We start from the raw sequence: 15,889 nt of genomic DNA, 5'->3' as shown, positions 1-15,889 counted from the left end.
TTGAATTGGTTTTACATGATTTTGACTTTAAAATATTCATATTGCAACGTGTGTTCATATTACCAATCACCATCTCCTTAACAGCCTACGCGCAATGACTTTTATTTTTAGATTCTCATAGATGATTTTTTACGTTTGATTACGTAAATATACCTATATAGTATTCTTTGGCTTAGCCCTAAGGCTAGATTACCTATGTTCATATAAAATCAATAACTTTTCCTTCAGCTTACGATAAAATATATAATTAACTGTAAAACCAGAAAGATATAACTATTCTGCATGTTTTTTATAGGCACTTTTATTTATTAGTATTTAGTCATTTTCAATTGAATTCACTATGTCACTTTCATAACCTGGGAATTGAACCCAGAGCCAGGAAATGTTGCGTCAGTATGGCCACTAAGCTATTGTAGTCGTTGAACATGTCTAAAGAGGCTTGCCTAGGTTATTTCTTCTATGCATTGTATTGGCATAATATCTTGTGTTATCACAATAAACGGACAGTCTCCCCTCTCAAAGCTAATTCTTACATTACAGTCAAGTGTTAAGCACACTTTTACATATAAGGTAAGGTGTAAGTAAATAAAACAACAGTCAAGTTCAAAATCTATACTCCAATAGCATTTTTAGTCAAATTCAGCTGAACATCATCAGTCCCTTGGTCGTCAAACTGAATCAACATAAGTTCGTAAGTGATTATCGCGCCAGCCATCTGTGAAGACAAATCGGATTAGACATAATTATTGTAAGCCAAAAAGAGGGGAAAATGGTTTATAGGAGACAAAGATACAATTGTTCTGAAAAAGGTTAGCGAACAATTTGTTCGTTAAATGAGTTTGGTTAATATTAGATTGGATTTAAGCTAGAGGTAATGTAAGTAGGTGGTAATCCTTTTGTGTCTACAGATTTATTAGCTTTGAAAGAAGTGGTTACACTTTATTTAGACTCGTATGTACTTAATATAGTCCTTATACATGGAGATACTTGACCTGAAGCAAAATACTTTTGCTCAAATAGAAAAATCCCTTGCCGCTCAGAGCTACATAGTCTTTCGACAGCTGGTGTTGCAGACGTCCCATCTGTAACATAAAAGAATCTGTTATTGAATTATCCCAAGTTATTATGCCCAAGTTCTGGCCAAAACCTTATGCAGGGAGAAAACAGAGAGTTTCTAAAAAAATAAAAGAAAATTGCTATCATCATATATCAGCTTAATAGATATATATTGTTATATATAAGATAGATATATAAGTTATATTCGGAACGGATGTTACAGCGGAAAGATGAAGATCAGACGCGACTTTTGGATGAAGGCCTCCACCAAGCTGGGAGGATTTGCCCACAGTCACTGCACTGGGCCATTTGCATTATAGTGAGAAATAAACCGACCAAGTGCGAGTCGGACTCGCGCACCGAGGGTTCCGTACAAATCCTGTATAGATAAAAAGCGAGTCTCGCGCCAACCGTTCAGTTTAGAACAATCATAGTTATGGTAATTTCGTGAGAGTCAAAATAGTTAATATTTTTTATTTTATAATATAACTAAAATAGTAGGCCAGTACCTTGTAAAAGTTATTTTATTAAAGTTATTTATATACAACATTTTATAGTCATCATTCAGAAATCTGATTGAAAATAACTAATTATGTCTTAAAGGTCATTGGGCATATCTCACCCGGTTTGTAAAAAGTGGATGAATCAAAGTAGTTTTAAATCTTGGAGAATATTATTCTTATTCTTATTCTTTATTGCACACTTAACAATACATAATAAAAAAATAATAAAGACAGTTTATGTACAATGGCGAGCTTAACCCAGAATTGGGTTCTCTTACAGCCAACCTTAAAGCCATGGAGAGATTTGATAGTGGTAGGGTAGATTAAAAAGTGCACAACAAACATTGAAAACTAACAAAAATATCAAATAACAATAGACTAAACATATATATGTAGTAAAACTACACAATACATAAACATAATACATATAAAATATATATATATATATACATACGAATATAAATGTCATTCATGTCGATAAATAGTATTCCTTTACTCGTCTCTTGAATGCACCCAACGATGGGCTTTCGCGTATCGAATGTGGAAGGGAATTCCACAGTCTCACAGCACGAACAGTGAACGATCCATCATAGCGGCTCGTAGTGTGGGAAGGGACACGAAGAAGGAGAGATGAGGAAGTGCGACAAGGTTTGCCTCTCGGAACAAGAAACTCAAAACGTTCCCGAAGATATCTCGGTGAGCGAGGATTGTAGAGAAGAGAGAAGAGAAAAGAAAGAATGTGAGCATCTCGACGTCGCCGAATAGGCAACCACTTCAACCGACTTCGAAATTCCGACACATGGTCGTACTTCCTGAGCCCGAAAATGAAGCGGATGCACAGATTCTGCAGACGTTCGAGCTTATCTAGAAGTTCCTCAGTCGCATCAAGGAAACAGACATCAGCATAATCTAAAAGTGGGAGAAGAAGCGACTGAGCGAGAGTAATTTTTGTTGAAAAAGGCAGGAACTTTTGGAGCCGTTTGAGAGACTGAAACGTGCAAAATACTCTCCTGCTTACTTCCGCAATGTGTTTACCCCAAGACAAGTGACTGTCCATCAGCACACCCAGGTTTTTGACGTGCGAAGAGTAATTTATAGTAACATTATCGTACAAGAGCGGCGGAGGAGATTGTAACCTATCCAGAAAATATCTGCCACCAATAATGATGGCTTGAGATTTGGAAGGGTTGACCAAAAGACCAAAGCTTTTAGCCCATTGACTTATGTTGACAAGATCATTATTGATGGCATCAATTGTCCTAGGAAGCTCCTCGAGATGACAATGTTGATAAAGCTGCAAATCGTCTGCATAGAGATGGTAATGTGAAGTAAGTGTCTTTGTGATGGCGTTAATAAAAACGGAGAAAAGTAGAGGAGAGAGAGCGCCGCCTTGAGGAACCCCCGCAGCAAGATCACACCACTCAGAGGAACCCTCGTCAGAGCGAACCGACTGCGAGCGACCTCGAAGATAGGAACTAAACCACGCAATTACAGACGGAGATATATTAAGAGAGGAGAGGATACCTAGGAGGATGTCAAAATCAACTGAGTTAAAAGCACTACTGAAATCCAGTAATACCAACACAGTTAAGCGCCGGTGCTCCATTGCCAGTCTGATGTCATCCGTAATTTTCACCAGAGCGGAGACTGTGCTATGGCCCGGACGAAAACCAGACTGGTATGGACTCAGCAGGCTGTTAGAGGAAAGAAAGTGAGACAGTTGATTATTGACAACACTCTCAAGGACTTTGGAGAGGATTGGAAGTATGGATATTGGACGGAACTGGGAAACGGAGGAGGGATTGGGTACCTTGGGTAAAGGCAATACATGGGCTTTTTTCCATGCTGAGGGAAAGGAACTGGTAAATAGGGAGAAGTTGATAAGATGTAAAATCACAGGAATAAGTACATCAAGAATGGGAAGAAGCATTCGAAGATGAAGCCCATCATCTCCTACTGCTTTTGAGGAAATGGATAAAATTGAGCGCTTAATATCCCCGTCAGTAGCTGGATGGAAGGAAAATGAAGTACAATTTGGCAAAGAAGCATTTGATAGATAATTGAGAGTGCACGATTTAACGTTGTCATCCAGCGTGACTGGCGACTTCGAAAAATGTGCGTTGATCGTATCAAGATCTATATCGGAAGCGCTATAGAATATTATGACGTTTCTTTGAATATAAATATTTTATTAAAACTCCATGGAGACGAATGTCCAGGATCGTTTGAAAAATATAAAAGACAAGCAGTTTCAGAGGATTGTACAGGTTGCAATGCTAGTTTTTATTGTTAAAGACTTTTCATAAAGAAAGAAGATGCCAATTCGGATGACCAGGATCTGATGAGGATCTGGAAACCCTGAGAAATCGAGGGCAACTCTTGAATATTGTAGGCACGCATCGAGTCAAAACCAGACATGTGAGGTGTATTTTTGAGAGTACTTGTAAACAGTGAAGGTTTGGAGCTGATTTGATTATGGAGACCACAGAGAGTCGAGGGAACTCCTGAACGGTATGTTGCAACTACCACGTGTTTGGGCTTATTTTATTCGTATTGGCGAAGACTTTCCACATAGATAGGTTTAACTGCCATTGTGGGATCGATAGCAAAGATCAGATATAGTTATGGGAACTCCTTTACAATTTATAACGTAACCTTGTGTTGGAGCTTATTTTATTTTAGGAGATGAGAATTCACTACTAATGGGATCTTTTATTTTTTTAAACATACATAGAGTTCTCTCAACTTTCTCACGTCTCCATCATCAGGTAAGCTCTAAACTTTCACTATTTGATAGTATCACCAGACATACATCTGAGAATCAAGTTTTAATCCTATGCATGCCTACAATTTCTGATAGTTGCCCTCGATTTCTCAGGATTTCCATCATCAGATCCTGACCTGATGACAATGGAAATAAACGGCGAGTATACTCTTTCACTACAAAGAAATGCTTTCTCAAATCCGTCAAACTTGGCCGTTTAAATTCCCCATTGAAATTAGGAAAATATTTGATGTTTACACCTGATTTTCTCTAGATTCCCATGGTTCACATAGATGCGACTAATGCCATAGTAAATCAGAGCCTTTATCATTATACTGTGCTATATTTCGTTCGTATCCGCCGTGGGTATGGTTTCCATACTAAGGTGCCCAATGACCTTTGAATGATTTAAAAATGTTCAAAGTTTAGAGGCAATTATATTTAAGAAGTGTTTGATATGAATTTCAACTTTAATATCTCTACGCGTTCATGTAAAAAAGGGTAGGTAGTAAGTTTATAATTATTAAAAAAATATTTTATGTCGTGTAAGCAAAAATAATATTTTAATATTTTATGTAACTTCAAATTTATCATTTTCGCAATTTTTCCTTTATCTGTACTATATAACGCTGCTTCGTGCCGAATTTCAAGATTCTGAGTTCACGGGAAGTACCTTGTAGGTTTTGATTCCCTAGCGTGTGACGGAAATTCGTCTAAGGTGTCGGTATAACTGCTGTATCTTTTAATCGCGTTAACTTAGAAGTTTGATTTTGTCACTGCCTAAAGGGACAATAGACCTAGGCATTTGGTATAAATTTCAATTTGATACCTTTATTCGTTCGTGAGAAATAAGGTAGTAAGTTTCATTTTATTAAAATATTTTTTTTTATATTATATAACTAAAAAAATTAGGTTTTCGCAATTTTTCCTATATTTGCATTATATGACAATGCTTCGTGCCAAATTTCAAGATTCTGAGTTTACGGGAAGTACCCTGTAGGTTTTGATTCCTTTGCGAGTGTCTAAAATTTGTTGAAAATATCGACATAATTGGCTGTATCTTTTGATTGGCTTGGCTTAAAAGTTTGATATTTTCAGAGCTTAAAGGGACAATAGACCTGAGTATTTCATGTAAATTTCAGCTTGATACGTCCACGCGTTCTTGAGATAAAAGGTCTTGACAGACAGACAGACAGACGGACAACAAAGTGATCCTATAAGGGTTCCGTTTTTTCCTTTTGAGGTACGGAACCCTAAAAATTGACATTACCCACCTCAATATTGTAACTATGACTGTCATGAGTGTAGATGTATTTGAGACCTAATCGGGAGTGGACGTTGATGTCGGAGGCAGCTAGCACAACGCAGATGACTCTGAAGCAAATCCAGCCCAATGACATGAAGTAGTAGGCTGTCTTGATAGGCTCGCTGGCTTTGCTCTGACTGTGGACAAAAATGTAGAAGTATATAGATGGGGGATTAAAAGTAGCAGTCTTCTCTCAACTATGTTGGGTTCGTCTTGCAGTCTAATTGGATGAAGCTGCAAACTAGTCCTTTTACATAGAGCGACAGGCTATCTGATCTCCACAACTCAATACCCATTTGTGGGACTGGTTGTTAGACTTCTTAGCTTTTAACTACTATCATGACTGTCAAAGATGATCTAATTTTGGCTGGGAAAAAGTAAAAGACACTCAAACACAGATGCGTGAACATAGATAAAATATCTTCTAACTCTGAATGAACGAAACCGTTCTGTCTTTCCCAAAAAACTTGTGTGTTAGCACTTTGATAAGAGCTTTTCCGAAGTGATGCAGTTTTCGGCAGTTCTGATTATTTTAGGTGATGTTGATTGGAAGTGGTAGCTAGGTTTGCTTGTAATAATATGTTTTGATATTGCGATTGTTAGTCTGTCTGTATGTCATACTTCTTTGTAAGATAAATCTTGGTTATTAGCCGATGTTTTGGTGCGAGGTGATTAATTTACATTCTATCACTTGATCAAACCATTTGTCTGCTTATCCTATTTGATAAATGGCTTTGAAAGTAACTTACGTAATCCCCAAAAATAACTGCAAACATATGAAATAAAAGTTGCAAAAGCATGAGAGTATAACGATGCCTCCGATGGCATCGTCCACTTTGCGAACTAACATAGCTTGTTTCACGTACGCTTCTCTTAATTTGCGCCATGCGTATACTTTTGTTGCTTCGTTTTTCTGAAACAAAGGAAATGTGTGTAGTTTTTTGGAACATAGAAAAGGCTGGGTACGGGATGCGGGTGGATGAAAAACGATTTAAACACTATTAGGTACGGCCCATGATTCTTTTGTGGACAAATAAATATAAAACACCAGTTGTTTCCCGCAGTTCCACCAACTTCCCGAGTGAACTACTTCCCGCATCCAGATAAAGGTAGCCTAATCCATTTCTGAGACTATACTGTCTGTGCTCTAAATTTTACTTCTATCGGTTCAGTGTTATTGCCATCAAACACGACAGACAGAGTTAAATATGGCATTCACAATACATATAAGGTAAAGCTTTTGCTCGTCAAATTGTAGAGTTAAGTAGTTTAGCCTAAAGGTAAAACTGTCTTAAAGATTACCCAATAGGAGCTAGAAGCACGTATGAAGAACTAGTTCTAGTTCGATCTAGTCGCGGTTACCCTGATTTCCCTTGAGCCCCATAAGTTTCAATATAACAGTCCACGTGAGATTTCAAGATGGATTTGTTTTGATACCTATAACCTGTTATAATTGATGAATCATGTCTGTTCATATTAAATTAAAACTTAATTTCATTTGAAAGGTAATCAAGATCAATTTTGATTAAAACCAAATGGTTAACTTCAAAGCTACGTATTTATTTGATAGATCTGTGAGAATTAAAGCAATAATTGAAATAGTGGTAAATAATGCAGCTTAACTCATTTACGGAGAAGTTTTCATACCTACATCTTTGGCTATGGACAGCATAGCAACAAACTTTGGTAGTTATCGTGACAGAAAGATAACAACTAACTATAAAAACAAATAAGTAGTTATAATGAAGATAGAATTAGAATCATTCAGGAATCAAGATCGCTAAGCAAATCATCTACATAGAACTCACAGAACATCTGTTCAGAAATGCAAAGAGCCAGGCTCAGTGACATATTTGTCACGAAGCGGTCCATTACACCCCCTCACCCCCTATGTTGATAAGTACCGGCATTTATTACTGGAAGCCATGGAATAAATTCAAACAGCTTTATTTGAAGTACTGGTGATCGGGGATTATGGTGTTTACCTGGTAGAATAAGTCCTAATGATAATATATCTAAATGTAATTCTCTTAGACTAATTTATCTATTTTTATATTTTTCTAAGTGCACCGCCCATATGCTCGTTCCATATATTGTCTTTAAATATTAACTTGTTTTTCTCATGCCTAAGTGAATTTTATTATTTTTATGAGAAAATAAATATGCAATTTTTTTGGGATTTTTCTGTTACACCATAACGACTGCTCGAAATGAGGCATTTGGAAAACATATACATAGTTTCCCAGTAAGAGTCTGATACTCCCGCACCGCTGCTAACCCACAGCGGGAGGAGTCATTTGATGATTTCGCATAACAAAAGTACATATGATTATGACCTTTTTTCTGGATGTGGGAAATAGTCCTTACAGACGAGTGCAACTGCGGGAACAGCTAGTATGTTAATAGTACACTATTCTTGGCTTATTATTTTAAGCTTAACAATTAACTTCATGCTCAATAAATGTCACAAGTCTAGTCAAAGGTTATTGATCTTAAAATAGATTACTCAAATAGTTTCGCCGTCAAAACCACTATGTAGAAAGGTCTAGTGAACACGGAAATTAATTAACTAATATTGAAGGTGGGCTTGATATAGACATTTAAATTGAATTATTGAGAACATGACTAAAGCCATATGTACAATTATGTGGTGTTCCGTGACTGACAGCCGTGGTTGGCAGAAAATGGATGAAGTTGTTGTCAAGAGTTGACTTCGTTTATTATTTTTGACAGAGTGTGGAGAAAAAATACAAGTACTCATCTTGAAATTATATAAGTTAGCAGAGAAAATTTAATCTCTAGCTATCAAATTATTATCCTAATCTAAAAACGTTCTTCTCTAACTTGTTCTCATTCCCTAGCCTGAACTGTACCACTCCTGGCCAAAGGCCTTCTTTTTTGATCTCCACACCTCTCGATCCTTCAAATTCTTTTCTACCTACTTACGGCTTAGAAGAAGTAACAAATCCAAGTCTTACTTTATCTGAATCCATCTGCTTCCTCTCTAGTGCACAGATTTTCGCCAAGCACTGGTTTAGTCTACCATACCTTGAAGTAAGGCCCATACTGATCAGGACAATCAGTACGTCTTGGAAGTTCCACAGTAAAGAGGCTAAAGTGCTCATGAAGATTAGAGGCAGGGCGTACCAGTCGGAGTACTCATCTGAAATATTTATGATAATTATGGTTTTATTTTCTAATTTTCACCCTTCATAGACGTATTCCATAGTAAGCAGGACTATAACAATGAAATATTTGGAATCGCTCTCGTGGTTTTAGATACAAGTATTTTTACTCAGAACGGTTAAATGATTTTTTGTAATGTTAGGATTAACCGATTTTCTGACTCAAGTATAGCTCAAACAGCATTTTGCATTCGATCCACCTATGGAGGCAGGATATCTTACATGGAAAGTACTTACGTCTCAATATCATAAAACCATGTGAAATTAAAACGTATCTCTTGATTATCAAAGCTGGTGGGCAGTCCAGTCCTATTGCAGAAACAACACTCATAATATGTTCCACTGGAAAAGAAAACAAGCATGTTGAACTCAGTAACATTATCATAGCCAAGTTTTCCAAGAAACCTATGAAACTGAATAACCTCTTGGTAATATCAATGATCAATTTTGATGTAACAAATAATGTCCTAATAATGACTTACAGAATGCTAGCAAAGATGACTTTCGTGAAGGCAATTATAAGTTAACACTCACACAAAGAACACACAATCATAAATCCAATGAAGAAATACATTCTCCTCTTCAAAGTCTTATCAGGTGGGGCTTTGACGGCCATTATCCTCTCGACCCTGGCCCATAACGCTGATAACTGTCCCCAAGACCTGTATAGTCTTGATGATAACACTAGAGATAAGATGGCTATGGTGTAGAAGATGGTCCCTGCTAAACGGGCTGTGACGCTTCCTGAAATGTTTCAAGAAGAAATAATAGATTTGGGAGAACATAAAATATGTAGAATAATTCTTGATTTCTTTCCATATTTTTTTTCATATTTTCCTGAACCAGCCTTCTAATGTGAAATATCTAAATCATGTTCTTGAACTACTTTGTCATAGCAAATTAATCCATTAGCTGTTTTGAAATTCAAGTCTGAATTGCACTCTGTATCCAGGTTTTTAGGAAGCTAACCCAACTTACTTTGACCAGCAGTATCAATAGCCCATCCAGCGAGTGCCTTAATGACCTTCCATATAGCTTGACTCTCCATGAACAGCAACACAAGCAGTATGAATCCACTCCATGCGTAATTGACGTGTCTCTTGGAACCAAGCACTCCGATGAGGCAAGACCACTTGAACACCTTTTCCATGACTGTTAGAAAGTCCTAAGTAAAAGCGAAATTATTAAAAGCTTTATCATCATGGGCTCATAACATAGGTGATATAATAGATGGTAGGTCTTTAAATTTTTGTCCATTTTGAATCTTGGTGGAAGTTTTGAAACAACGAAGAGAAGGAAGGATCTGAATGATATGGCTGGCAAGATTGTTGATGGTAAGATGACGTCAGACAGAGAAGAAGTCAGTATGGAAGAAGAAGACAAACTGTGCTGGAAAGAAATTGGGATAAGAGAATAGAAGATATAATCCATTATTTCAAGATAAATTAAACAGAATAAACTTACGTCATGATTTGGCTGTTCAGGCAGTATCAAGTTACCATCCCGAAGAAACTGTCCGAACCCTCGACTTGACATTTTAAAAAGTATAAATTACAAATCACTTAGCGTACTCATATCAGTAAGTTTATTTCAATAGAGCTGTTTAGATATCGTGTGAAAAAACCGCTGTCTGATTGTAGATAAACGGTTTTCTCTATTTGCGAACGATTTGTGGCGACCATTTTTTAAAGAGCTCTGTAACAGGGTGTTTTTTTTATACACTACGATTTTTCATAACGCTTGTGCCTTCGTAGGTATCTTCGGTACCTACCTATAAAATGTAGACATGGTTATTGCTTTGTTGGGCAAACATTGTTTTCCTCTTTATTATATTTTAACAGTTCAACAGTCAGTTTTACAAATGTTTACCTTCACCTAGCTAGTATCATTACAGATTTTTATAATTGGGTCTACTATTGATAACCTCACCCAACAGTTTGACATGCATGCATGATTTTACGAAACCTACATAATTATGTTGCCAAAAATTTGGTTTTCACGATTTATTTATAGGGATGTAATTTTCAATTTTTGTTTCAAATAATTCAAAAGCGACAAAAATAAACGGGATCAAATGATACTGGTTTCATATTATTTGCAAAACAACACGCGATCCGATCGTCCAACTCATTGTTATCAATCATTGGGAATCGACAATAACAATTTAATGATTTCAAACACAATTTGAATTTACTACGGGAATTGTTGGAATTTCAGCATTGTACATGTTATCATGCAAATAATGTTGTGGTAAATTCTATTCATAGAGTTAAAAATATTATAACTTTTGGTATTTATTTCAGTCTATTAAAATTACGATATTTTATTTGAGGTTATTTTTTCTATTTTTGATTCAGACCTTTTCATTTTCATTTAAAAAATGTTCGTCTTGAGGATGGAAGTACCTATTATACCTATGTTTTTTTTATCAGCTGCTATTAGGTTAATATTTTACCTTGCCCGTTATGAAAATAATAGGTTAAAATATTTTTTGAGCTTTAAATGAGGTTTTAAAATAGGTTCAAGATCTTTTTTTATAAACATACCTAAATTTGCATTAAAAAAAAAACTTTTTCACTGAAAAAGAAATGTCCTCACTTCCTTAATTTTATCAACTGAAAGGCCTATTCAGACTTTATATTAAATTCGTAGATACTAAATCTTCTTCTCAAGTATGTGCCTTAGCCTACAGTTCAGGAGGTAATAAGACCTGAGGAACGTATATTTTTTACTGTACCTAGTTTTAATTTTAAAAGCACATAAATTCACATAACGAGCTAACTTGTTCCCAGACCCTGGCGAGTTAAAATGACTGTTATTCTAAGTGGCATTATTCTTTGCCTTTCCTTGTTAGAATTTTGCTGCGAAAATGTGGATTTTACAACGAAAATCTTACAATGGATCCTTCTTTTTGTTGGATATAATAGATATTTGTTGTGTGCTTTATTATTATCTTGGATGATTATGATTCCATGATTAAGGTACGGTACGTAAAAGTATAATTTGGTTCTTTAATGAATGTATCTGAGAATAATATTTGGTCATCTCAATTTGTTTTTTTTTTTAATAAATTTGTATTTTTAATTCGTTGTTATTTGTTCAGTTTTGCAATGTATGTTGTAGTTTCCTTCATGTTCGTGACAATAATTTATATCAGATAATGTAGGCCAAGTTGGTTCTATCCTTGGAACTAAGCAACGTCGTGGCCTTAATATAGAAACTTTTGAGCAGTAAATTCCTCCATTTATAAACAATTGTTCAAAGTCTGAAAGGTGTTGAAAGCAATATCGAAACTTTTACAAATAATCAAACGAATTTTCTTTGGAATAAAATAGAAAACAATTACTAAAAGTATTTTTATATAAAAACACTCCATTGTTAGCTTGATTCAATAGTTTTTCAATATTTGTATAATTCTACCACCGTTTGTTAAGTATGTTCAAATTATTTTAGTTTCACAAAGTTTTGCTTTCTAAGTATATTTTATGTACTTACTCATATTTGGATAAAACAACTATAGTTCAGATCTTTAAGAAACTTTGAAAAGCAAAGTCTGCAAAGTAGATAATTATTTTTAATTATAATATCAACAAAGATTAAAATATAATTATATTAAATTCACACTATTGAAAGTATAGTAATTATCTATACATATAATAAAATGATAGGAAAGTCAAAACTGTACATTGAATATTTTTTTAAAAGAATACTTGGGGGGTGATCTATTATCGATTCTGAACCCAAATATATAGTTTTTAGAATTTTTGTCTGTTTGTCTGTATGTCTGTTTGTCTGTTTGTCTGTTTGTCTGTATGTTTGGTCTCGCTGAACTCGAAAAGTACTGCATAGATTTAAATCAAATTTTGCATGAATATTACCTGGGGGCCGGTTCAACATATAGAATATATATTATCACGCTATCACCTACGGGGGATGAGCAATGAACGATAATTTCTGTTAACGTTTCTGCAACAGCGGGTGCAATAATGACACATATTTGAATGTTGAACTCTGTAAGTTTATCGGCCTATTATCAATCTTTACATAGAAAATAACGCTTTTATAAGTAATTTGAGCAAAAAACTGAATTTAAAGAAATGATATCCTAAAATTATAGATGAAGAAAATCATGCAGAAACAGATGTGCCATAAAACTGGTAGTAGGTAAAATATCAATGAAAACAGACTTCACTTTGTCATGGTATGTTCTTACTTTCAAGAAAAAATTATATGACAACGTGTGTATTTCGCTACTATAAAAACACTACAAGAAATATCAGCGCATCATCAGGGACATTTTTATAATTCTTTCACCATTAGAATTAGCTACATTATCTGCGAGTAACATAGGGTATATTTTATCCCGGTGCGGGCAGTAGTTTCCATGGGAAGCGGCACCCACGTCCCGAAGAAATTTTGAACTTCCCCACATTCTTAAAAAGTCTACATATGTTGTTCTGACATAATATAAGCTATACCTCTCATAAACATGAATATCCATTCATTTCACCCAATAACAAACATGCATCACACTGAAAGTGCATTGCGAGTCTAAGATTTTATTATTATTAAAAAAAATATTGTAATTAATATTCAAACATCCTTAAAAATAAGTTCCTGGTTTTAATATATTACATTATTTTGAATTCACTTACATATAAATAGAAGGGCCTAATTAATATAGGTACTTTTTGAGTAATGAAGAATGTAGGCAAAATACGACCGAAAACATTGTGTCACTTCTAAAATTAACATCAATGGGAATAACTAACTGTCACAATACGTCAACGAGATGTCAACAGAAGACAAGAGTTCGTTCGTTCTGAAAACGTACAAATTACGCGTCGCAGGCCAGAGACATACTTGCTTTCAACTTCTGATCACAAATCATCGAGCTAAGAATTATATCACAAATACACCGTTCACTATTACGAACAGTCACAGTCAGACCCACGGACTGAGTCTAAAAAAAACACCTTTTATATAGCTACGTTTATATCATTTATATTATTCAGTTACAAAGACAGAATTACTATCAAACGTGTTTTCGCTAAATGTTCTATTAGTTTTTGCAAACATACATTCCCAACTCTGATCTCATGGAGGTGGCGCCCGCGTGTCACCACTGTGCGGACTATGCGACCTATCGCACCCGGCCCCGGTTTAAACCATGATCTGGAGCGAGAAGAAATGGGATGACAAAGAATGAGGCGGTGGAGCGACTGAAAATTCCCAACTCCCATCCCAGCCACTGCGGTAAGACACCACGAAAGCTGGATGTCGAGAGATGATTCCCGGCCACCGTAGGCGTGAGCGATTAGTTTTGAGTGGGTCATCGACCTTCCGGCTTCTGGGAGACCTGTTATTTCACGCGCCCCTCAAGGAGATTCAGCAAACCCCTGTGAGGCCCACTAGGGCCAAAGCCTGACACTCCCTCACGCTGCTCAAACTGATGGCTGAGAATTACGTAACTTTCCAGGATGCCATGCAACGTGTTGCAAATGTCCAGGCCTTTGGGAGCTTGGTAATCCTTTTCTCCACCTTAACTTGAGTTTTGTGGTACAAGAACAAATTAGAATAGTAATGAATTAGGTCATCTTCATCACGTATTTACCAACTCTTAATGTTCATCATGCACACCCGCTTCTCTAACTTTATTGAAGGATCACTAAAATTGTTTCAGTTAGTTTAACTACGCTACTATAGCCCGTTGTCAAACCTTTTAATATCAATTCTGTAGAAGTGTGAATATCGAATGTGTAATATATCGAATTTCCGTTTGTGCATTGCACAAAAACCAACGTTATGATTTTCGAGAAGTCAAAAGAGTCGGCCGGCTAGAATTATATTCATCGTTGGTTAATTGAATACATTTTCAGAAACCACAATAACAGTAGGAACCAAAGCGAATAATCGCTTCATAGAGCTCTGATTTTCTCGAGGCGATCAAGTCAGTTCTGGTCTGTTTGCTCATCAGATCTTTGAAAGCGGTTCGATGATAATATACTGTTGTCCTGTTTACCTACGTGTGACACATAATATGGTATTTAAACGTCCTCCGCAAGAGAGCGAACGTTTGTGATATTTATAAAGACGAAATTTTACCGTTGTGCAGTAGTGACGCACAGTATACACAGCACTTATGTTTCTTCTGATCTGCTGGCTCCACCAAGAAATGACAAATTGCGAGCGTACATGTTGAAAATCTTGGAAGAACTTCAGGCTTCAAGTGCCAACACACGAATTAGACTTACTCTCTCGGACGTATACTTTACCTGATCGCGAACTAATGCAAACATTTCGGTGGATTTCCAACATAACATAGTGAGTGAGTGCACAGAAAATCCCCGAAATACAAGTAGTGAAACTATGCGCTTGCCTGATGACTCAGTCATCATCCACCCAGCTATTCCTCAATTGTGTGGGTGTTGGCTTCCAGTCAAACCGAATCTTTTTGAGTACCAATGTTTACTTGGAGTGCCTATCTGATCTCTTCAACCCAGTGAACTAGACACCGCGTTATCCATGGTAACTAAAACTGTTTGACAGACTTTCTGGCTCCTGATTTGTCGCAGCTGCTGCAGAAAATGTACAAATGGCAACTTTGTCAGACCTTTGTTTTATGTGAGAATTACGTAATAATTTTCCAAATCGGTTGACTAGATCCAGAGATTTCCTCAACGTCACAAACTTTACTTCTTTTGTTTAGATAAATAGTCACACATCGTCGACACCACCTTGATTGATCAACCCGTGCTGCTGCTAAGTGGTAATCCTAATTATATTGTTATGTAAAAGAATACACCTACGCTACGGCATAAGTAGTATTTTGACAATTCCAAATTGCCCACGCAGACGAAGTCGCGGGCAACAGCTAGTGTTTATTAAAACTGAATCCTAATATAATACGACGTTGTCCGAAAGCTCTCCCTGATTGGTCAGTCTTTTTGTAAGATCGACCAATCACGACCAGCCGTTCTGTTGCCATGGAGTTCCCGTAGAGTTAGGAATGAATTTGTGTTTGAAGACAAACTACCTAATTGTTTTGTTTTTTTTTTACTGAGATATTTTATTT

General features: G+C 36.1%; 2 protein-coding genes across 2 annotated transcripts in view; one reads left to right on the top strand and one right to left on the bottom strand.

Moving 5' to 3' along the window:
• The window catches only part of LOC110384560 (uncharacterized), a 434,794-nt gene that overhangs the window by 67,179 nt on the left and 351,726 nt on the right, over positions 1-15,889 (top strand). The gene's annotated exons all lie outside the window — the stretch shown is intronic.
• On the bottom strand, positions 611-10,350 carry LOC110369682 (gustatory receptor for sugar taste 64a). The gene is made up of 9 exons (XM_049842028.2): positions 10,279-10,350; positions 9,793-9,979; positions 9,349-9,558; positions 9,052-9,156; positions 8,608-8,792; positions 6,379-6,542; positions 5,598-5,766; positions 993-1,082; positions 611-715 (listed from the first exon to the last, which is right to left on the bottom strand). The coding sequence occupies exons 1-9, from the start codon at positions 10,348-10,350 to the stop codon at positions 611-613; spliced, it is 1,287 nt and encodes a 428-aa protein (XP_049697985.2).

Source organism: Helicoverpa armigera, chromosome 5 (assembly GCF_030705265.1).
Source record: "Helicoverpa armigera isolate CAAS_96S chromosome 5, ASM3070526v1, whole genome shotgun sequence".
NCBI lineage: Eukaryota > Metazoa > Arthropoda > Insecta > Lepidoptera > Noctuidae > Helicoverpa > Helicoverpa armigera.
Note: the sequence above shows the minus strand (reverse complement) of the source record. Positions and strands in the feature narration are given on the sequence as shown.

Excerpts from the sequence above, each read along its gene's own strand:
- LOC110369682 (XM_049842028.2), bottom strand. The coding sequence starts at position 10,350 with ATGTCAAGTCGAGGGTTCGGACAGTTTCTTCGGGATGGTAACTTGATA. Across the intron at positions 8,793-9,051 it reads TGGTTTTATGATATTGAGAC|ATGAGTACTCCGACTGGTAC; the intron begins GTAAGTACTTTC and ends TAAATATTTCAG. Across the intron at positions 5,767-6,378 it reads CAGTTATTTTTGGGGATTAC|TCAGAGCAAAGCCAGCGAGC; the intron begins GTAAGTTACTTT and ends TTTTGTCCACAG.